Source organism: Pristiophorus japonicus, chromosome 6 (assembly GCF_044704955.1).
Source record: "Pristiophorus japonicus isolate sPriJap1 chromosome 6, sPriJap1.hap1, whole genome shotgun sequence".
Lineage (NCBI taxonomy): Eukaryota > Metazoa > Chordata > Chondrichthyes > Pristiophoridae > Pristiophorus > Pristiophorus japonicus.
In genome coordinates, this window is record NC_091982.1 from 179,055,550 (window position 1) to 179,079,179 (window position 23,630).

Below are 23,630 nucleotides of genomic sequence, written 5' to 3' on the forward strand. Positions count from 1 at the left end.
GAAGTGTGGGGCCCAGAATTGGGCACAGTACTCCAGTTGGGTCTGAACCAATGTTTTATACAGGTTCATCATAATTTCCACACTTTTGTACTCTATACCTCTATTTATTTATGAAGCCTAGGATCCCGTAAGCCTTTTTAACTGCTTTCACAACCTGCCTTGCCATCTTCAACGATTTATGCACACATACCCCCAGGTCTCTTTAGGATTGTATCATTTAGTTTATATGTCTTTTCCTCATTCTACCAAAATATATCACGTCACACTCTTTAACGTTAAATTTCACCTGCCCTGTGTCTGCCCATTTCACCAGCCTGTCTGTCTTCCTGGAGTCTATCACACTCCTCCACACTGTTCACTATACTTCCCAGTAACCCTCTCCTGGTGGTCCATCGTGTCAGTAGCACTTGAGACTATAGGCAAGAAAATCGCCCAGTTTCCTGCCCCTCCACCACCACTGTCACTTAAATGCAATGTGGCAGGCAGCCGACCTCCCAGCTTGAGGGTGGAGAGATTACAAAGATTGCTGGTGGCACTGGCCAGGCAGGAATCCAACAGTAGGGACCCATATCCCTTCCTTCTCTATGCTATGCTGCCTGATTGGGCAGTATGGAACAGGAAAATCCAGTCCCCTTACTTCAAAAAGGAAATGGCATAAAAAACGTGTTGTGGATTGGTTTCACTACTGCAATTAAGTACACTAACTTGCTAATTTCAATATTCATAAGAATGCAATCAAATGCTTTCCCGCAGAAAAAAACAATAATTAGTAGACTGAGTTACCCCAGCCCATGCTGAAGCTAAAGAATTCCCGATAATTAACCAATCATAGGCCTGAGAGCAGATCTCCTGGCTGCTTTTTGGTGGAGATGTGTGTTGCAAGACTGGAACAAAGGAGGAAAACAAAGTCATTTTCAGATATTTGAAAAAGGAATTGAAGAATTTGATAGATTTGCAGGCTGTATTTTTATTTCTTTTATCGCATTTATAATTCTCCAGGTTCTGGTAATGTACTGAAAGTCCAGCAGTTACTCCATATTTGCAGCGAGCACTATGATTCAAAAGAGAAAGAAGATGATAAAGACAAAAAGAAAGATAAAGACAAAGACAAAAAAGAGAATGCAGCAGATATGGGAGCACATCAGGTATGATGCAAAGTAGCAGAAAATATTGGAAATTTAACTGGAAAAATAACTAAACATCTAATGGCTAATATTTACCGTTGCATGGTGAAAATCCACTGTTTATGAAAGACTCAGTATTTGTGTTGAAATGGGAAATTGCCAAATGATTTCCATTAGTTTCATTTTTTACATGTGTAGAATTTAGGAAATACGACTGTTTATATTTTGTAGCCAAGTAGTTTGTTTATAACTACCCATTTTTTAATCATTTCTAAATGGAATGGGTCCAATTGAAATAAAAGCAAGGGAACCTTTCTGCACTTTTTCTTTTAAAAGTCTTTAAGTTACTGAACCTCAGGAGGTACAAAACTGTAAATTGGATATTTTTCTTGTTGTTTTTATTAACTTAATTTATGTGGACTATCTACTAACAGAAATGTCTACTAAGAAAAACTCAAATAATTTGTTACGGTTAATTTTTGAGAACAAATCTTTCTATTAATTGCCCCCCTGAAGTATGAGACTACCTCACATAAGACCAGAAGTGAAGATGGCTTTCTAAATAAGATGTCCATGCAAATGCTCGTTAGCATCTGAAGTTATGGCCAAAAATGATGAGTTTCCCAATCTTAATTTGGTTCAGGGCATGTGTTACTCCAATATGAATACATACTCCAAAAAGATTATTTTTTTGGAAAATTTTGATTCTAACTACGCAAGTTCATTTTAAAATTTTATTATCCTATTTAGAGATTAAAGTAATTAAATGGAAAAATGTAATATTTGCAAGTATTGTGGTAAACTTTACATTATAATAGCCTTAATAACCAGTAACGGGTAACAACCAAAAACAAAAGGAATTTGTTTAGTTATGATTTGTAATTTTTAGGGGGTAGCAGTGCTCGGTATTGCTTTAATTGCCATGGGAGAAGAGATTGGAGCAGAAATGGCTCTGCGTACATTTGGACACCTGGTAAGTTCTATAATGAAAAGCTTGAAAAATACAGTTTTTCAAAATTATATTGTCTTGGGGTCCCAGCAACTACTTGTCGTTTTGAAGTTGTAGTTATAGTACCATGATTGCTATTCACATATTAGCATAGCTTAAAAGGAGAAATGGCCTTGCTACAGTCAAATATTGAACAGAACTGTATATTTCTGTTGTACTGGTAGTTAAACAATTTGATGTTCTTGGGACTTGCCCTTCCTAAAACCTGTTGAGACATGCAATAATTTCAAATCCCTCCATGACCTTGCTCACCCTATCTCTGCAACTCCCTCCAATCTTAATTCTCCTCCCACACTCTTTGGAATTCTAACCCGACCCTTTTGTGTACCCTTTGTCCCTTCAGCTTTGTTGACTCCACTCTCTGGCATTCCCTCTCTACATGCTGCTACGACACTTTTTCTCTGCTCTATTAAACATTATGTTCCACGACAAGAAAGGCTGTCTGGCCCATATGCACTTGTCCCATTTCCCCGCCTCCTAGGAGAGGCAAAAAAAAAGAACTGAGACCTTTGATAATTCATAACCTCTGCTTAAAAATCCTGTCTGATCCATCAAAGGTAAACAGGCAAGCCCCAGAAGGCTCCAAACCTGTTGGTTATTACCCAAAATCTTATTTTCCTTATGCCATGATCATGTAGTTTTACATAAAGAAGCATAACGCTCTCTCGAATGATTCACTGCTACCTCTGGAATACAATTCCGCACGTCAATCGCCCTCTGAGGAGAAAAAAAGACTTTCACGCATCCAACCTCACTCCCTGCTCTCTGAATTCAAATGGATAGTCCCTAGTTCTATCAGTTAATCTATCTATATGTTAGTAATTTTGAAGACCTGAATCAAATCTCCTCAGTCTGCAGCTCTCCTGTAAATTCAAATCCAGACACAAACTCAGGAGAGCTCAATGCCCTTAGGCCAGGGATCATCATCGTTGTCCTTCTCTGTATCTTTTCTAGAGCCAAGATCTCCTTTTCAAAATTAGCCTTTTTCCATCAAGCCTTTGGTCATCTCTCCTTCCACGACACAGCATCCCTAACCATTTCCACTTGTAGGGCCCAAATTTCCACATGATTTGCGCCTGATTTTTAGGAGCAACTGGTGGAGAACGGACTATCTTAGAAATCGCAATTCTCCACATTTTTTTTTCTGCAGTTCTAGTCAGGTAGAACAGTTCTACTTTGGAACAGAATTTTTTCTTCAAAAGGGGGCGTGTCTGGCTACTGACGCCTGATTTGAAAGTTTCCACAGTGAAAACGTACTCCAAACTAAAGTAGAATGGAGCAAGTGAAGATTTTTGTAGAACTGAAAAAACCTGTTCTACACATTAAAAAATCAGGCGCAGGTTACAAATTAGGCGTCCAGAACGAGGTGGGGGGGGAGGGAAAGGGAAGTCATTAAATTCTATAATAAATCCTTATTTATACTTATACAAATATTATACAAATAAATCCAACCTGAATAAACATTTATAAGCAAAGAAAAGATTAAATAAACCATCTTCCTACCTGTGTGAAAGTGCTTCAGGCAGGCCTTTCGGGACCGAAGGCTGAACGGGCCAGCCCGTCCCCAGCACCAGATTTACAGGTAGGTGGCGTCGGGTCGGGGAGGGGAGGTTCGGTTCGGGTCGGGGGGGAGAGAGGGAGAGAGAAGGGGGGTGGGGGGAGAAAGGGAGAGGGGGGAAGAGAGGAGGAGGGGGGGTGGAGAAAGGAGGAGGAGGGGGGGTGGAGAAAGGAGGAGGAGGGGGGGTGGAGAAAGGAGGAGGAGGAGGGGGGGTGGAGAAAGAGAGGAGGGGGGGGAAAGAGAGGAGGTGGGGGGGGGGAAAGAGAGGAGGTGGGGGGGGTGAAAGAGAGGAGGTAGGGGGGGGGGAAAGAGAGGAGGTGGGGGGGGGGAAAGAGGAGGTGGGGGGGGGAAAGAGAGGAGGTGGGGGGGGGAAAGAGAGGAGGTGGGGGGGGAAGAGAGGAGGGGGGGGGGAAAAGAGAGGAGGGGGGGGGAAAGAGGAGGAGGGGGGGGAAAGAAAGAGGAGGGGGGAAAGAGGAGGGGAGGGGGGGGAAAGAGAGGAGATGGGGGGGAGGGAGAGAGGGGGGGCGGTGGGAGAGAGAGAGAGAGAGGGGTCAGGTCGGATCCAGTCCGGGAGCGGGAGTCGGGTCGGGTCCAGTGGGGGGGGGGGTCGGGCGGGGAGCGGGAACAGGAGCGCCAGTCGGGGGGGGCGGGGAGCGGGAACAGGAGCGCGGGTCGAGTCGGGTTAACCGGGGTGGGGCGCGGGTGTCGGGTCTGGTCCGGAGGGGGGGGGGGGGTGTCTGGTCTGTCTGGAGGCGGGGGAGCGAGTGTCGGGTCTGGTCGGGGGGGGGTAGCAGGAGCTGGCCGTGGGAGGAGCCTTATTCACGCAGCCTCAGTGAGGCCATTCAGCCAGGGCTAGGGGCTGCGTGCTTCGGGCCCCTCCCACACAGTTCGGCGCCTGGAGCTACTGCACTTGCGTGCCCACTGTAGCGCGCATGTGCAGAGGTCCCGGCACTGTTTTCAGCGCAGGGACCTGGTTCCGCCCCCCCATAGCTCGTGCTGGCTGCGCTGAGGGCCAGCGGACCTGCAAGTCGGTGGAGAATACCGAGGATTTTTTTAGGCGCATTTTGTGGCGCGAAAAACGGGTGTCCAGGTCGGGACTGCGCCGTTCTAGGCGCGTGTGGAAACCTGGGCCCGTAAAGTGCCTTTGCACTTCGCTTTAACATTATATCTTTTATAAAAAAACACGTATCAATCTGATTAATTGATATTGGTGTGGAATTAGAGGTTAGTTATGAAAATTGTAAGTATATACAGTATGAGCTCAAAATTGGCCAGGAGTTGCTCCGTTTTTTTTGGAGCAACTTGATTTTTCTGGAGTATCTTAAAAATCCACATTTTGCACATTCAATTTGCGCCAGTGTAAATGAGTTAGTTAGGATTTTTTTAGTTTAGTTTTATTTTTTTCAAAAGGGGGCGTTACCAGCCACCTACGCCCATTTTGGTCATTTAGGCCACTTTGGCCAGCTAATAGTTACTCCAAACTAACCTAGGCCAGCGTTTGTGGCCGCTTGTGAAAACCCTTGCGGAGAGTTAAGAAATCAGCGCAGGTAGGTACATCGGAGGCCAGCAGAACTTAATGACTTGACAAAAGAATGTGAATAGGATCAAACAGCTATATAGGACATCATGGCCCCAAGTTTCCACATGATTTGCTCCTGATTTTTAGGAGCAACTGGTGTAGAACGGAGTATCTTAGAAATCGGAATTCTCCACATTTAGTTTGCTCCAGTTCTAGTCAGGTAGAACAGTTTCACTTTGGAACAGAATTTTTTTTTCAAAAGGGGGCGTGTCCGGCCACTTGCGCCTGATTTCAACGTTTCGTGAATGAAAACTTACTCCAAACTAACTTAGAATGGAGTAAGTGAAGATTTTTGTACGCTCGAAAAAACCTTGTCTACACTTTAGAAAATCAAGCGTAGGTTACAAATTAGGCGTAGGGAACGAGGTGGGGGGGGAAGGGAAGTCATTAAATTCTACAATCAATCCTTAGTTATACTTATACAAATATTATACAAATAAATCCAACCTGAATAAAAAATTTATAAGCAAAGAAAAGATTAAATAAACCATCTTCCTACCTGTGTGAAAGTGCTTCAGGCAGGCCTTTCATGTTGGAGACAGGCAGCGGTGTGGCGTCAATGTCTCGACAGCAGCGGCAGCAAGCTTCGAGCTGAGCTGCAGTGCTTGAGGCAGGCCTTCATTCTCTTCGTGGCTGGCCGCGAAGAAGCAGCACCGGACGGACCCGAGGCCATTCGGCCATGAGATTATCAGCGGCGTCAGTGGTTGGCCGGCAGCCGAAGAATCAACGCAGGACACATGCAGCTCATTAAGGTTCTTGAGGCCATTCGGTCACGCTTTAGGGGCGGCGTCAGTGGCTGGCCGGCAGCCAAAGAATCAGCAGCGGACGGACGTGAAGCCATTCGGCCATAGGATATCAGCGGCATCAGTGGCTGGCCTGCAGCCGAAGATACAGCAGCAGCCTTCAAGCTGTGGGGGGGATTGAGGCCATGTGGACAGGGAGAGGCAGCCACATCGACAGTTTTATATTTAAATTTGCAGAATGGGTCCTGCATTGTCAACACCACGTATTATTGCAAAGTTGAATTGGCACTCTTATTTCTCCAAACACACAGTCCTTAATTTGCATGCACCAATGCAGCACCTGTTCTGCAAGTTTAGCAGTGAAAAGCTGAACTCACTGATTTCAGCAGGTGATTTATTCAGCAGTGCTGCTAAAAGCACTCCCTCACACACAGACATATCCAAAAAAATTAATTACAAGCCTTTGCAGGGGTCCAAGAAACAAATCTTCACTTTTTCTGCAGTATTTTAAAAAATGGCCGAGTGCCAACGCGCACGCGCAGGGTTGCCGGCACCACAAAGGCTAATTTAAATTGTACCCGCCCCCTGTTGCTTAGAAAATCGGCGCGAGTGTTAGGCTCCGCCCCCTGCTGCGAAGAGCGAGCCGCGCCAAGCAGACATTGAGCTCCAAGGAGCTCGAGAATATCTGATTTTTTTTAGGCGCAGTTTTCGGCGCGAAAAACAGGCACCCAGCTCGGAGATGCGCCGTTTTTGCCGCGGCACGAAACTTGGGGCCCATATGACAAACTGCGCAAAGTTAATTTACTATACAACAGAAGCATTCATGGAAGCTTAAACTACAAAAATAAAAGAAGTAAAAGACAGTTGAATTAAATTGCCCTAATCTCACAACTAATTTAAACAACTATTTGTTTGCAATGATTATACTGGGCCAAAATTGAGCCCATATTATGCAAATAAAGTCTACTTCAATAAATAAGATATTCTGTGTTCCTCCGTCACTTATGTTCTTTAACAATAGCACCAGGTAAATAGGCTTGAGAAATGGTCACCACTATTCACAAGAGACAAAACGTATTTACATACTTTTTTCCAAATATCCAAATAAAAAATAGAAGTAATTCCTACCCTACCTTCACCTTCAGCCCAGAAAGGCAGTAGGCCACTTGGCCTGGGATAGGGATGGGACGCAGCAGCAGCCGGTCTGATGATGATGATGATGATGGTCGGGTCCCACGCTGCAGTACGCACACTGAGAGGCTGGGGGCAGGAGCTACTGCGCATGCGCGCACACTCCAACGCGCATGTGCAGACGTCCCGGCATGGTTTTCAGCGCGGGACGCTAGCTCCGTCCCCGACCCGACTGGCCACGCAGCGCTAAGACCCGGGAGAGGCCGGACAACGTCCAAAGTGGGGACAGATTATTTTTTGGAGCACCTTTCCACGCAGAAATTCAGCGCATCTCTGGTGAGTGTGCCGAAAAAGGGGGTGGGCTAATTTTGAGCCCTATAATTGTAAGTGCAACGTCCAGAATCCGGAACTCCCAAAATCGGACATTTTGCGCATAGCTGATGAAGTCGTCCGGAATTATTGTCCGAAAACCAGACATTTTTGAGGCAAAACTCAAAACCCGGCATGGATTTGGTAGCTTTATTTTCTTGTCTGAAATCCGGAAAACCCCAAAAACTGGAACGGACTAGGTCCCGAGGGTTCCGGATTTCGGACTTTGTACTTGTGGGTGTAATATATTCAATCCCTCTTGACAAAGGAAGAAGAAAGTTCCATCATTCTCCCTGCAATTTCCTGAGAAACCACAGTATCTGTTCGCTAGATTGTATGTAGTACTTAATCAAATGTATTAGTGTTTTTTTTAATGCTGCTCAGCTATTCGGTATTCGTCTTTGGCCGTTCAAAGATTGCCTTTACATAGAAAGTTATGTGATTATTCAGACATCTTTGTATATCACCTCATTCAAATGTCTATTAAAGTACTGCCCATAATTAGGATGATAGTTATAATGTAGATTATTATTACAACAGCACCATATATAGCAATTTAGTGTAAAACTTTTTAACACCATAAAAATTATTTTGAATTCTTTTTGTGGCAGTTACGGTATGGTGAGCCTACTTTAAGACGTGCTGTACCACTGGCGCTGGCATTGATTTCAGTCTCTAATCCACGGTTGAGTATACTGGACACTTTGAGCAAGTTCTCTCATGATGCTGACCCAGAGGTGTCTCATAATTCTATTTTTGCAATGGGCATGGTTGGAAGCGGTGAGTAATGTACAGTAATGTTGGACATGGAAATGTTTTCAGTTTCTGTTTTCAGTAATTGCAAAATTAGGTTTTCAGTAAACCTTCGTATCATGAAACTGTGTTTGCATGTGTTGAGATAAGCAGAGTAATTAATTGAGTGAAACTCTGATTCTATACCATTGCTGTCAATGTTCTAAACATTATTTAGATGCTTATTATATAAAATCATAATACTTGGCAACACTACTTCTTTGTATACTTAAGATTCTTCATTCACACCCCGAGAGCGCCACTAAGCTAAATTCAGTTTACCAATCAGAAGTCACAGACTCTGAATCTTTTGAACTATTTAATGTCAAACTCCCTAAAGCCTGAACTGATCCATTTTTTCCATTCACTAGAGGGGAAATTGTCCTCTGGTATCCATAAGCCTCAACTTTTAGAGCTTTTGTTCATGGAATTCCTTATGGTTAGGACAAGTGATTCAATATGGCATGATAAATGCAGTGAATTACTACACTTAGCACAGTTTTCTACCCAAACACTAAACATTTAAAGAAAGTTTCTGAGGCAGTGAAATATCAGGGAAGCCAGACAATAACAAATTACTTGTCCTACTTGTGATCTCGAACACATAAATCCTGGTGTGGCCAGTAGCAAAAATTAGTATACCTTACTGGTCAAAAGGAAGTAATCCCCAATCTTTTTAATTTGTTCTCCTGAAGCACGGTTCCACAGGTGCCAATAGCCCTCTAGTATCTTGATTTAACTAATTTTTCATGTACAAGGCTTCTTGCTGGTAGCTTAGTCCTGTCTTCAATAGAGATAGAAGTTGTGAACTTGAGCCATTTTTATTTCATTATTTCCCTAGCCCAGGGACACTGATGATAATTGTAGGGACGGATTTTCGGTGTTCAGGTTTTTTCGGCGAAAACGCTAGCAATATGTGAAAATTAACGTTTACATTGCGCTACTGTTTTTAGGCCAAACTTTCAGATTTTACGTCTGCGCTGGGCGCTTCGTTGAGGGGGACATTGCACGATGATTCGCGGCGCAAAAATGCGGGTTTCGCCAAATTTAGTTCAGGGCCGGGAGCACAGAGAGTGGCCTTGGGAGGGGGAATAAAATTTAAATTGCAAAAAAATTCCAAAAACATTCACAAAACCCTTAGCTAACAAATTGCTGAAAAAGAATTAAAAAAATAAAACATTTAACTTACTATAGTTTTTCATACCGCTGCTGGCAGGGCTGCACCAACAGGTTTAACCTGTCGCTATTCTAGGCGTGGCGTACGGGTAAGGAGAGAGCCGAAAGTGCGACGCAAATGCAATCCGCGTCGGCGCACCTCTCCCTGGCGGTACTTGGAAGCGCCGCTGCAAGCAGGTACCCGAGGATCCCGACCAGGCTTTTGCTGTAGAGGGTCAAATCGCGACGAAAACCCGGTCGCACACTTCTCAAAAATCCAGCCCATAGTGCACTAAATTGGCCTGTTTGAAATCAGCTAATTTTGCACAGACCAAGGTTGGATCATCTTGGTGTGTATAATTGAGTACCACTATGGTTTTGCTATTGCTGACATATATGAACCTTCCATGCTATTGGGGACATTGCTGATTATAATAAACTATAGATGCAATGGTGGTAACTCCTTGTGCACAATTCTTCTGAGTTGTTCCATTGTTACCCTATTGTGTATACCAAGGGAACAGGCACCCATTATGGAACTTACTAAAAATAGTGCTCTAGAATAAAGGCGGGGCATCTGTTAATAGTGGCACATTGCAAATTACAGTATGAAAAATGACATGTGTATACCACATACTGAAGGGAGAAAAATTTATGTTGCCGCTTTAACTTTTTCCAGTTTGGCTTAATTGAATCTTGCATCTGAATCAGAAGGTTGTTTGCTCAATTTCCATTGACTTAGACAAAATCTAGGTGACACTTTATTGTAGTACTGATGAAGTGCTGCATTGTCAGAGTGAGGTGAGGTGTTGAAATGAGGCTCCATCTGCCTGTTTAGGTGAATGTAAAAGATCTCATGGCACCATTCAAGAAGGAGCAGTGAGTTGTAACAGTGTCCTTACTAACATTCCTCCTTCAACCAACACCATTGGAACCAAATTATTTGGTTATTTATTCATTGGCTCTTTGTGGGACCTTGCTGTATGCAAATTGATTGTTGAGTTTTCTAACAAAAGCAATTGCATTTCAAAAGTAATTCACTGAGACATCTTGAAAATGCGATACAATTCTATATAAACATAAGCTCATAAGTTAATGAATTTTTCTATTTACAGGTACTAACAATGCCAGGTTGGCAGCTATGCTGAGGCAATTAGCACAGTACCATGCCAAGGATCCAAATAATCTCTTCATGGTTAGAATAGCACAGGTGGGTGCACAGTTCTTCTGAAAAGACAATGTATGAAGGTTTGAAGTGATAAAATTACATCTAACTGTTGAAATGCAATTTTAGTTTTAACAAACCTGTACATTTTAATCCCTTCATCAATCTTGGGATCTGTTTGTTAAAATGCTATAGTGTCCCTCAACCTAGTCAGTACCTCCCTGTAATTTATTTGCAGATCGGGTAGACCGGTTCAGAATTGTGCCCATCATATTGGTGTGTTGTGCGCTTTATGGGAATCGAGGTGTAATTGAAGGCAAATCGCCACTCATGCTGGAAGTATATGCATGTGAATGTCATGGCGGGGGAGGGAGGTGAGGAGGTTGGGAGCTCAGCTTTGAAGCTCCCTGTGATCAATTGGCTACCACCACTCATTCACAAGGCTCACGTGACTAATAGCCATTTTGATCAAGATCCAGTGCCAGTGAAACTGTACACGAGCAAAAAACATAATTCCTTCAGGAAGGGAGAAAATTGTCCGGGTGGGAAGGTGAAAAAGCCATAGACTTTTGTGCAAGTGTGGATTAAATTTTCCAAACAGTAAGTGGTAACACAATGAATTACAAAATTAATTCTATGGTAAGCAATGAGCTATCATTGCGATCTGCGCGGTTTTTCCACAATCTGTTGGGTTGTATGTTTGAGTTCAGGAGCTATGATGCTGTTTATTTTTAATTGCAATGGTTTATCCATTCTTATTTGAGACACTAGATGGAGCAGCTTGATTCACTAGAAGGGGAAAGTGACAGTGGCCATCTTGTCCAACTGCAAGCCAGCGCAACACTTGGCAGCTGTTTGTGGAATTGCATTAGTGACCATTTAAAAAAAAATGTTAAGACGTGAATATTTCGGGTTTGACTAAAGATGAAATTGGGTTAATTGCCAATATTGTACTACAGGGTACTTCGACATATAGAAATATATGATCAAATGCAAAGTCATCCGGTACTTCAAACTTAAATTTGTTTTGTGTTCCTATGACTAGGGTTTGACTCACCTTGGAAAAGGAACACTCACATTGTGTCCATACCACAGTGACCGGCAATTAATGAGCCAAGTAGCAGTGGCTGGTCTTCTCACTGTGCTGGTCTCTTTCCTTGATGTGAAGAACAGTAAGTTTTGTTCAGCTTAATTTACAAAGCTCTGTAATGCATGGTTGATTGCATCAGTACTAACATGTTAATGACTGCCATGTATTGGAAGAATATATATTTTTAGCATGTGTTTACAAAAAATTTTAAGTTCCTGAATCTTTGTAGTTGAAATTAGGGTTCAATGTTGATGCTTCTTGGCAACTTTTTTAAATCTTCTCGTCTCTTCCTTTTTGAATCTGCTTTAAATCAAAATTCAGAAAAAATTCCATCAGTGCAGGAGATTAAACCTAATGATCTGAGCAACTCTTATGGACATCACAATCACAAATCACCTAATGCACATTTGTGTGAACATCATTTTCAGTTCTCAATAGTATTCTCAAAGCATTTTGCATTAGCAACAGCAGAATTCCAGTGAAATTTTACATATTCAGTTAATTTTCTGGGGGGTGGGGAGGGGTTTAAAGTAGATTTGGGATGATCTCAATACATTAATGCTCTGTTGGTTTTGCACTAAACTGCAGAGCTTGGATATCGGGTCTGGTCCCAGTGCTTGATTAACAGTGAGGCCATACAATTGGCCCTAGCCCTGGGCTAAGGAGTGGAAATTGGTCAGGGTTCTTGATCACTACCAAGAATAAGAACCTGGATCAGCAACCCCTGCTGAAAGTATTGCTGCAATATATGGCTTCACGATAGGAATAAAATAATGAAAGTGAAGTGGAAGCAGGGAAATTAAGTTTATATATAGTGCATAAATTGGTGGTTCGTAATGTCATAGTATCCCTTGACTATATTATAGCAATATCCAGTCGCTAGCATCTGTTGATATTTAACCTTTAAGGACCTCTGTTTATTAATAAAAATTGTGAAAATCTTTTTTAAAAAATGGATTCTGTAAGCACCATTGCATGCCAAGATTGGTTTGTATAATACAACAACTATTATATATGTGGACTTGTATTTACTCAGTACAGCCACCAGAGGGCTCATTCCCCAGAATCCCAAGGGATCCCATAATCCCTTGGGAGTACAGGTATTTAAGTAGGCTTCACAAGTTGGAGAGGCACTTTGGAGACCTGCAATAAAAGACTACGGTCACACTTTACTTTGAGCTCAGTGTTCAGTCTGACTCTCCATACACAACAACTAGCGATGAGATACAGATAGCGAACCCAAAGATGCAGAGAACAGTGGGCATCCTGGAGAAATTTTCGGAGGGAGATGATTGGGAAACTTTTGTGGAGCGACTCGACCAATACTTCGTGGCCAACGAGCTAGATGGGAAACAGAGCGCTGCCAAACGTAGAGTGATCCTCCTCACCGTCTGTGGGGCACCAACGTATGGCCTCGTGAAGAATTTGCTCACTCCAGCGAAACCCATGGAGAAATCGTACGACGATTTGTGCACACTGGTCCGAGAGCATTTGAACCCGAAGGAAAGCGTTCTGATGGCGAGGTACCGGTTCTACACCTACAAAAGGTCTGAAGGCCAGGAAGTGCCGCGTTATGTCGCCGAGCTAAGACACCTTACAGGACATTGCAAATTTGAAGGACATCTGGAGCACATGCTCAGAGACTTTTTCGAACTTGGCATTGGCCACGAAACCATACTTCGCAAGCTTTTGACTGTAGAGACCCCAACCTTGAGTAAGGCCATAGCGATAGTCCAGGCGTTCATTGCCACCAGTGGCAATACGAAGCAAATCTTTCAGCACACAAGTGCTGCTACAAGTACTGTGAACAAAGTGACGTTTTCGAATCGTAACGTACAGGGCAGGTCACCCATATCTGCGGACGTGTAGCTGCAGGTATGAGTCCACCATCAAGGGTGATGAATACAAGGTCATTAATACCTTGTTGGCGCTGCGGAGGTGATCATCGTTTCCATTCATGCCGATTCAAAGGATACGTTTGCAAGGGCTGTGGAACAATGGAATACCTCTAACGAGTGTGCAGGCGAGCTGTTAAACCTGCAAACCACCATGTTGCGGAGGAGGACAGATCCATGGAGGATCACTACGAACCAGAGCCTCAGATAGAGGAGGCAGAGGTACATGGGGTGCACACATTCACCATGAATCGTCCCCCGATAATGCTGAATGTTGAACTAAATGGACTCCCGGTGTCATTGGAGCTGGACACAGGCGCGAGCCAGTCCATCATGGGCAAAAAGACTTTCGAAAGGTTGTGGTGCAACAAGGCCTCAAGGCCAGTCTTGACTCCAGTTCGTACAAGACTAAGAACTTACACTAAAGAACTGATTCCTGTAATCGGCAGTGCTACCGTAAAGGTCTCCTACGATGGAGCGGTGCACAAGCTACCAATCTAGGTAGTACTGGGGAGACGGCACATTCAGAATCTGTGGCGATTACAAATCGTTATCAATCGTTTCTCCCTGCAGGACCAATACCCATTACCAAAAGCCGGCGACCTCTTTGCAACGCTGGCAGGAGGAAACGACGTTCACGAAGCTGGATCTGACTTCAGCCTACATGACGCAGGAACTGGAGGATTCATCGAAGGCCCTCACCTGCATCAACACACGCAACGGTCTTTTTGTTTATAACAGATGCCCGTTTTGAATCTGATCAGCGGCGACAATATTCCAGAGAAACATGGAAACTTTACTGAAGTCGGTCCCGCACACCGTGGTCTTCCAGGATGACATCTTGGTCACAGGTCAGAACACAGTCGAGCACCTGCAGAACCTGGAGGAGGTTCTTAGTCGACTCAACTGCATGGGGCTCAGGTTAAAACGCTCGAAATGCGTTTTTCTGGCGCCTGAAGTGGAGTTCCTGGGAAGGAGGATTGCGGCAGATGGCATCAGGCCCACCAACGCGAAGACGGAGGCAATTGAGAACGCCCCGAGGCCACAGAACGTGACGGAGCTGCGGTCGTTTCTGGGACTCTTGAACTACTTTGGTAACTTCTTACTGGGTCTCAGCAGCCTGCTAGAACCACTACATTACATGTCTTATTACGAAAAGGGGGCGAATGGGTTTGGGGCAAAAGCCAAGAAAATGCCTTTGTAAAAGTGAGAAAATTGTTATGCTCAAAAAAATTGCTTGTGTTGTATGATCCATGTAAACATTTGGTACTAGCATGTGATGCGTCGTCATATGGCGTTGGGTGTGTATTGCAACAAGCTAATGATTTTGGGAAACTGCAACTGATTGCTTATGCTAAGGCCGAGAGAGCCTACAGCATGATTGAAAAAGAAGTGTTAGTGTGTATCTATGGGGTAAAGAAAATGCATCAAACCTGTTTGGGCTGAAATTCGAATTGGAAACTGATCATAAGCCACTTATCCCTGTTTTCCGAGAGTAAAGGGATAAATGCTAACGCATCGGCCCGCATCACGTTCACGTTGTCCGCATAGAACTACGCCATCCGCCATAGGCCAGGCACAGAAAACTGCGCCGATGCTCTCAGTTGACTGCTATTGCCCACCACGGGGGTGGAAATGGCGCAGCCCGCAGATCTAACCATGGTTTTGGAAGCATTTGAGAGTGAGCAATCACCCATCACTGCCCGGCAGATCAAAACCTGGACAAGCCAGGACCCCTTATTATCTCTAGTCAGAAGCTGTGTGCTTCACGGGAGCTGGTCCAGTGTCCCAGTGGAAATGCAGGAAGAGATAAAGCCGTTCCAGCGGCGCAAAGATGAAATGTCTATACAGGCAGACTGCCTTTTGTGGAGCAGTCGAGTAGTGGTCCCCAAAAAGGGCAGAGATACCTTCATCAATGACCTCCACAGTACCCACCCAGGCATCGTAATGATGAAAGCGATAGATCCCAAGTGTGGTGGCCGGGTATCGATGCGGACTTAGAGTCCTGCGTTCACAGATGTAATACATGCTCGCAGTAAAGCAATGTACCCAGGGAGGCGCCACTAAGTTTATGGTCTTGGCCCTCCAAACCCTGGTCTAGGGTTCACGTCGACTATGCAGGCCCATTCTTGGGTAAAATGTTCCTTGTGGTTGTAGACACGTACAAGTGGATTGAATGTGAGATAATGTCGGCTAGCACGTCCGCTGCCACCACTGAAAGCTTGCAGGCCATGTTTGCCACATACGGCTTACCCGATGTCCTGTTGAGCGACAACGGGCCATGTTTTACCAGTGCTGAGTTCAAAGAATTCATGACCCATAATGGGATCAAACATGTCACATCTGCCCCATTTAAACCAGCGTCCAATGGTCAGGCAGAGAGAGCAGTGCAAACCATCAAGCAAGGCTTGAAGAGGGTAACTGAAGGCTCACTGCAGACTCGCCTATCCCAAGTCCTGCTTAGCTACCGCACGAGACCCCACTCACTCACTGGGATCCCATCTGCTGAACTGCTTATGAAAAGAGTACTTAAGACAAGGCTGTCATTAGTTCACCGTGATCTACATGAACAGGTAGAGAGCAGGCGGCTTCAACAAAGTGCATACCATGATAGCGCAAATGTGTCACGCGAGATTGAAATCAATTATCCTGTATTTGTATTAAATTATGGACAAGATCCCAAGTGGCTACCCGGCACTGTCATAGCCAAAGCGAGGAACAGGGTGTTTCGGGTCAAATTTTCAAATGGACTCATTCACCAGAAACACTTGGACCAAATCAAACTCAGATTCACGGACTACCCTGAGCAACCCACCTTGGACCCTACCTTTTTTGATCCCCCAACACACACACCAATGGCAACCGACACCACAGTTGACCACAAAGCAGAACCCATCACCCACAACAGCTCTGCAGGGCCCAACACACCAGGCAGCCCAGCAAGGCCAGCTGCACAGCAGCCCAGCGAGGGCCCACCATATGATTCAACAACACCAGCTTTCACACCGAGACAATCAACCAGGGCAAGAAGGGCCCCAGATCGACTCACATTGTAAATAGTTACACTGTTGACTTTGGTGGGGGGGAGAATGTTATATATTGGACATATTTACTCTGTACAGCCACCAGATGGCTCATTCCCCAGAGTCCCAAGGGATCCCATAATCCCTTGGGAGCACAGATATTTAAGAAGGCTTCATAGGTTGGAGAGGCACTCTGGAGACCTGCAATAAAAGACTACGGTCACACTTTACTTTGAGCTCAGTGTTCAGTCTGACTCTTTCTCCATAAACAACAACAACTTGTATTTATATAGTCCCTTTAACGTAGTAAAACATCCCAAGGCGCTTCACAGGAACGTTATAAGACAAAACAAATAAATTTGACACCGAGCCACAGGAGAAGAAATTACGGCAGATGACAGAGGTAGGTTTTAAGGAGCTTCTTAAAGGAGGAAAGCAAGGTAGAGAGGTTTAGGGAGGGAGTTAGCGAGCTTGGGGCCGAGGCAGCTGAAGGCACGGCCATCAATGGTTGAGCAATTATAATCAGGGATGCTCAAGAGAGCAGAATTTGAGGAGCACACACATCTCTGGATTGAGGGGTGGGGATGGGGGTTGCAAGGCTGAAGGAGCTAGGAGATTAGAGATGGGGAGAGGCAAGGCCATGGAGGGATTTGTAAACGAGGATGAGAATTTTGAAATCAAGGTGTTGCTTAACCAGGAGCCAATGTAGGTCAGCGAGCACAGGGGTGAGTTTTGGACAACCTCAGGTTTACGGAGGCTAAAATGCAGGAGGCCAGCCAGGAGTGCGTTGAAATAGTCAAATCTGAAGGTAAGAAAGGCATAAATGAGGGTTTGAGCAGCAGATGAGCTGAGGTAGGGGTGGTGTCGGGCAATGTTACGGAGGTGGAAATAGGCGGTTTTAGTTATGCCGTGGATATGTGGCCGGAAGCTCATTTCATGGTCAAATGACACCTAGGTTGCGAACAGTCTGATTCAGCCTCGGATAGATGCTAGGGAGAGGGATGGAGTCAGTGGCTAGGGAATGGAGTTTGTGGCGGGGACCAAAGACACTGGCTTCGATCTTCCCAGTATTTAATTGAAGAAAATTTCTGCTCATCCAGTACTGGATGTCGAATAAGCAGTCTGACAATATAGAGACAATGGAGGGTTCGAGAGAAGTGATGGAGAGGTAGAGCTGGGTGTTGTCAGCATACATGTGGAAACTGACGGCATGTTTTTTGGATGATGTCGCCAAGGGCAGCATATAGATGAGAATTAGGAGGGGCCAAGGACAGATCCTCGGGGGCCATTGCAGGTGATTTTCTGGCTATGATTAGATAGATAAGAATGGAACCAGGCGAGTGAAGTTCCACCCAGCTGGACGGTGGTGGAGAGGCTTTGGAGGAGGATGGAGTTGTCAACTGTGAAAGGCTGCAGACAGGTCGAGAAGGATGAGGAGAGATAGTTTACTTTTGTCACAGTCACAAAGAATGTCATTTGTGACTTTGATGAGAACCGTTTCGGTACTGTGGCAGGGGCGGAAACCAGATTGAACGGATTCAAACATGGAGTTCTGGGAAAGATGGGCATGGATTTCGGAGGTGACAACACGTTCAAGGATTTTGGAGAGGAAAGGGAGTTTGGAGATGGGGCGGTGGCTTACAAGCACAGTGGGGTCAAGGGTTGTTTTTTTTGAGGAGATAGGTGATGGCAACAGATTTGAAGGAGATGGGGGACACTACCTGAGGAGGGAGAACAGTTAACAATGTCAGCTAACATGGGAGCCAGGAAAGGAAGTTGGGTGGTCAACAGTTTAGTGGAAATGGGCTCAAGGGAGCAGGAAGTGGGTCTCGTGGAGAAGTCGAGGGGAGATCAGGGAGAAACTGGAAGTGCAAAACCGTTAAATGAATAATGATTATGGCAAGTACATTTATTCACTTAACCATTCTATTTTAATAAAAACAAAGTGCAGGAAACACTCAGCAGGTCAGGTAGCATCTGTGGAGAGAGAAACAGTTAACGTTTCATGCTTCTGATAGGTCATCGCCCTTTTTCTCTCACCATAGATGCTGCCTGATCTGCTGAGTGTTTCCAGCATATATTCTGTTTTTAGTTCAGATTTCTAGCATACAAAGTATTTTGCTTTTTGTTCTATTTTATCCATTTTAACTGTTGTATCAACTTTGGCAAGAAGCTAACAAACTGGATTGGAATTATAGTGCTGTATAAATGGTCCCACAGTTGTTATGGATAACAAGTATATTTGTCATTTGCTTCAAACAATATACATATTGCAGTGCAGAACAATAAATCTTTTTTTTTAAAGGATCTTTAAAAACAGATCTAGCATGAATGAATTTTAAGTATCACAAAGCTTGAGAATTAACATCTAATGAGGTTTTTTTTTACACCAAAGCAAGAGCACGTTACATTGATTGTCAAAGTGCTTGAACCCTAGCACCTGATAGGGTGAGAAAGATTCTGTAACATTGATGAATTGGTTACTAAGCAATGTTCACACCTAGAGAAGAACACTGGAAAAAGAGCTTAACACATTGACTTTAGCGAGGCAGTGCAATGCTTAAATGAATAAATCCAGACTTCTGTAATTCATTTAAACATTTTACTCATTTAACAGGGTCAGCTATCCTGTAAAAAGCTACAAATGGGATTTGTTCTTGGAGATTTTATTAGTAATTCATTTTAAGTGGGCTTGACTGTAACAAAAGCATTGTGATAATGGGAAACCTACCTCTTTGACCAAGCTTTTGGTCATCTGCCCTAATATCTCATTATGTGACTTGGTGTCAAATTTAGTTTTATAATACTCCTGTGAAGCACCTTGCAACGTTTTACTACATTAAAGGCGCTATATAAATACAAGTTGTTGGGAAAACCGAACCTGTAAAAAGTTAGAAAATGTTGTAGTAAATCAAAATAATAATACCAGTAGAATTGGTATGTGAATAGTCTAAAAATGTATCTGTTTATTTACAGTAATTCTTGGAAAGTCCCATTATATTCTCTATGGGCTGGTTGCTGCAATGCAGCCTCGTATGCTTGTTACGTTTGATGAAGAGCTCCGACCATTACCAGTGTCAGTCCGTGTTGGCCAGGTATGAACGTGTAGGCTGGTGTGTCAAATTAATTAAACCAGTAAACTTTTTTCAAACTCATCTCCAAAAATGCAAACTTCAAAATGTTTAGCGTTCTTATGAAGGGTGTGTTTAGTCTATGCAAAATATCAAGTTGTCTGCACTTGTAAGAATGCTGATACAGTGCATTGGTCCTGCACCAATGTATTAGAATTGTAGCGAGATTTCATATCCACAATTCCCTACAGTGAGTTCCTGACCACATTTATGTCCATCTGGGAAAATCGGACGATAAGTTGTCTGCACAGCATTACCACCTGAAGAGTCTCCCAAAAAGGGAAGGTGAGAAAATTGGGGGGAAAAATGGCAATTTCAGAAGTCCAAAATCTTAAATGTTCATTACTACAGAACATGTGGAATGAGACATAGCAATGCCAATCTCCATCGATAAAGCCTTATTAAAGGTTGAAAATTTAGGAAAACTCATTCCAGGAAAAGCAGAACATAAAATGTGTACCCATTTTGTTATAGACAGAGCTTATTTGTGCAAGACAATTTGTGCAGCTTTGTGTTATGACCACATTCAGTAAAAAGAGTTGTCGATGCTGTAAATTTAAGCAAGTTGAAACACACAAGTAATTGTTTAAATATATTATAATTCAGACTGCTTTTCTTCCTAAATGATTTAATGTAATGTAATGTAAAGTGTCTGCTGTGTACATCGAAACTTAGAAATTAGGTGCAGGAGCAGGCCATTCGGCCCTTCGAGCCTGCACCGCCATTCAATAAGATCATGGCTGATCATTCAACCTCAGTCGCCCTTTCCTGCTTTCTTTCTGTACCCCTTGATCCCTTTGCCCGTAAGGGCTATATCTAACTCCCGTTTGAATATATCTAATGAACTGACCTCAACAACTTTCTGCGGTAGAGTTCCACAGGTTAACCACTCTGAGTGAAGAAATTTCTCCTCACCTCAGTCCTAAATGGCTTACCTCTTATTCTTAGACTGTGACCCGACCCCTGGTTCTGGAATTCCCCAGCAACGGAAACATTCTTCCTGCCTCTAATCTGTCCAATCCCATCAGAATTTTATATATTTCTCTGAGATCCCCTCTCATTCTTCTAAACTTCAGACTCTCTTCCTCCTTCTCATGGGGGGGAAGGGAGAAGCTTGGAACATTTTAGGGTTCACCTGATGCCTTTCTCCCACATCACCTGTGCCAGTAACATTGGTAAAAGCATTGGAGCAGGTGGCTTGACTGATTTAACTAGGGGATGGTGCTAGGCTGGTAATCTAAAGGGGGAATTCAATTGTTGGGAAAGATCTATTAACTCTTTCTGGCTTTGTTGCAGGCTGTGGATGTTGTAGGTCAAGCAGGCAAGCCCAAGACCATCACAGGATTCCAGACACACACTACACCTGTGCTATTAGCACATGGCGAAAGAGCTGAGTTAGCAACCGAAGAGTACATACCTCTAACCCCCATCCTTGAGGGGTTTGTCATTTTGCGCAAAAATCCCAATTATAGTGTGTAATTTGTGGTTAATACTTGTCCCTTTGTATATGGTGTTTCTTTTAGCGAATAGTCACCATCCATGCCCAAAAAGAACTGCTGGTCCATTGGTAAAATATGATCATCAGCCTACTCTTGAGCCGGTTTTGAATATTGGTTCAGAGCTTCTATATTTTATATTACTTTATCGCATGATGGATGTACTTCATTAAATTTTGTTAGAATGCTACAATATCAAAATAAAGTTATTTCTGGTCCACAAATACATTTGCAATGTTAGTCTTTTACAGTGATGTTTACATTCCATATTAAAATATTGTTAGTAATATATTGTATATGGTGTATAAAATAACAATTTTAAACTACATTATCATGACTACTGGTTTGCCTATTGCATTATCAAAGGATAGGACATTTGGATTAAGAAAGAAGCTTTTAAAAGGAAGTCTGTACAAACTGGACAAATGAATATTGCAGGATTTTCCTGCTCCTGATCACTAACATGGTCCCTGATGGAACAAATTTGGGTATAAGTGAATTATCAGTTGAGGAAAGGATTGAGCCTCACTGCAATGGCCTCTCTTCCTCCTATCTCCATCCTCGGAAGCAAATGCCCAGTCTACATTCACTAGTGAGGTTCTTGCATGAAGAATGGCCACTTGGAAGAGATACTGAAGGGCTGTCAGCACTCGGGATGTAGTTTAGCGTGAGTTGCTGTCTTCATGGAAGAAAAGAACAGAAAACTAGCAAAGTAAGCTATTAATTTTCTATATATAATAAAACCTGAGCCAAATATTCTCAATTTCAAATTCTTTGTGTAACTAATCAACAATTTGGAATGACACAAAGAAAATACAGCTTTAATATCAGCTGTGAACTTTGCACAAGTTATCAACTATGTTCAATTATTTTAATCCAAATTAAGTGATTTTGATAATTCAGGTCAGTTTTATCACCGTCAATTGTGTGTATATATGTTTGATTCGTATTGGAACTGCATAATCTTTCCAATTTGTGAAAGCTACATTCTTGATGTGTGATTAATTGACGGTGATCAAACTGACCTGAATTATCAAAATCACTTAATTTGGGTTAAAATAATTGAACATAGTTGATAACTTGTGAAAGTCAGGCAGCATCTGTGGGGAGAAAGCAGAGTTAACGTTTCGGGTTGATGACCCTTCGTCAGAACTGGAGTGTGTTCGGAAAGAACGGATTCTTAAGCACTGAAAGGGGGAGGGGAAGAAAGAACAAAAGGGAAGGTTTGTGATAGGTTGGAAGACAGGAGAGATTAGAGAGACGAAAGGGATGATGGCCCAAATTCAAATGGTAATGCCAGGAGATGGAAAAACATTAGTCAAGATAGGGTATGAATGGCTGGATAATGACCAGCTGCCATTAGAGACAAGGAGGAAAAAAAGAAACAGGCTCTGAGGTGGGGGGGGGGGGGGGGGGGGGGGGCGGTAGGGAGCCAAAGATTGGCAGCGGTTACGCTCTGAAATTGTTGAACTCAATGCCTAAGCGAAAGATGAGGTGCTGTTCCTCGAGTTTGTGTTGAGCTTCATTGGAACAGTGTAGGAGACTGAGGACGGAGAATTAAAGTGACAGGCGACCAGAAGCTCAGGGTCACACTTGCGGACTGAATGGAGGTGCTCCGCAAAGCAGTCACCCAATCTACGCTTGGTCTCTCCAATGTAGAGGAGACCACATCGTGAGCAGCGAATACAGTATATTAAATTGAAAGTAGTACAAGCAAATCGCAGTTTCACCTGAAAGGAGTATTTGGGGCCTTGGATAGTGGAAAGGGAGGAGGTAAAAGGGCAGGTGTTGCATCCCCTGCGCTTACACGGAAAGATGCCATAAGAAGGAGAGGGGGTGACTGCGGAATAGACCAGGGTGTCGCGGAGGGAGCGGTCCCTTCGGAATGCTGAGGGAAGAGGAGGGGAAGATGTGATTGGTGGTGGATGATCTGTTGAACATGGCGGCTGATGGGGTGAAAGGGGAGGAAACGTTAACTCTGCTTTCTCTCCACAGATGTTGCCTGACCCGCTGAGATTTCCCGCATTCTCTGTTTTTATTATGGAAATTACTATTTGCCCATTTGTGCTATTAAGACAAATTAAACTTGCCGTAGAAAGTTAGGGCTGGTACTTAATGTCTTTTAATGAGATTTATGCTCCTGCAATGCCACTCAACCTTTCCAGCCCAGTAAGGGAACAATTAAAACAATGGTGTCTCATTCCTGCAGATAGTAAATTGTTCCGAGAAGTTTCTTCAAAAATAATTTTTTTTTTCTCTCTCAATCCAATCTTTCTTTCCCTCTTTATTTCTCATTCTGTATCTAATTTGACTTGGTTTTGGGGAATGAAGAGGGGCAGGTGGAAGGGGTATCAGTGGGAGAGCATTTTG

The 23,630-nt window shown here is 43.6% G+C and overlaps 1 protein-coding gene across 1 annotated transcript in view; it reads left to right on the plus strand.

Moving 5' to 3' along the window:
- Positions 1-21,484, plus strand: part of psmd2 (proteasome 26S subunit ubiquitin receptor, non-ATPase 2) — a 117,368-nt gene extending 95,884 nt beyond the window's left edge. Inside the window, exons 15-21 of the mRNA XM_070883442.1 lie at positions 1,000-1,145; positions 2,014-2,097; positions 8,125-8,293; positions 10,576-10,670; positions 11,671-11,797; positions 19,610-19,728; positions 21,061-21,484. Coding sequence (XP_070739543.1) covers positions 1,000-1,145; positions 2,014-2,097; positions 8,125-8,293; positions 10,576-10,670; positions 11,671-11,797; positions 19,610-19,728; positions 21,061-21,243 — 923 coding nt within the window. The 3' untranslated portion in view covers positions 21,244-21,484. The remainder of the gene's footprint in view (positions 1-999; positions 1,146-2,013; positions 2,098-8,124; positions 8,294-10,575; positions 10,671-11,670; positions 11,798-19,609; positions 19,729-21,060) is intronic.
- Positions 21,485-23,630: the final 2,146 nt, after the last annotated feature.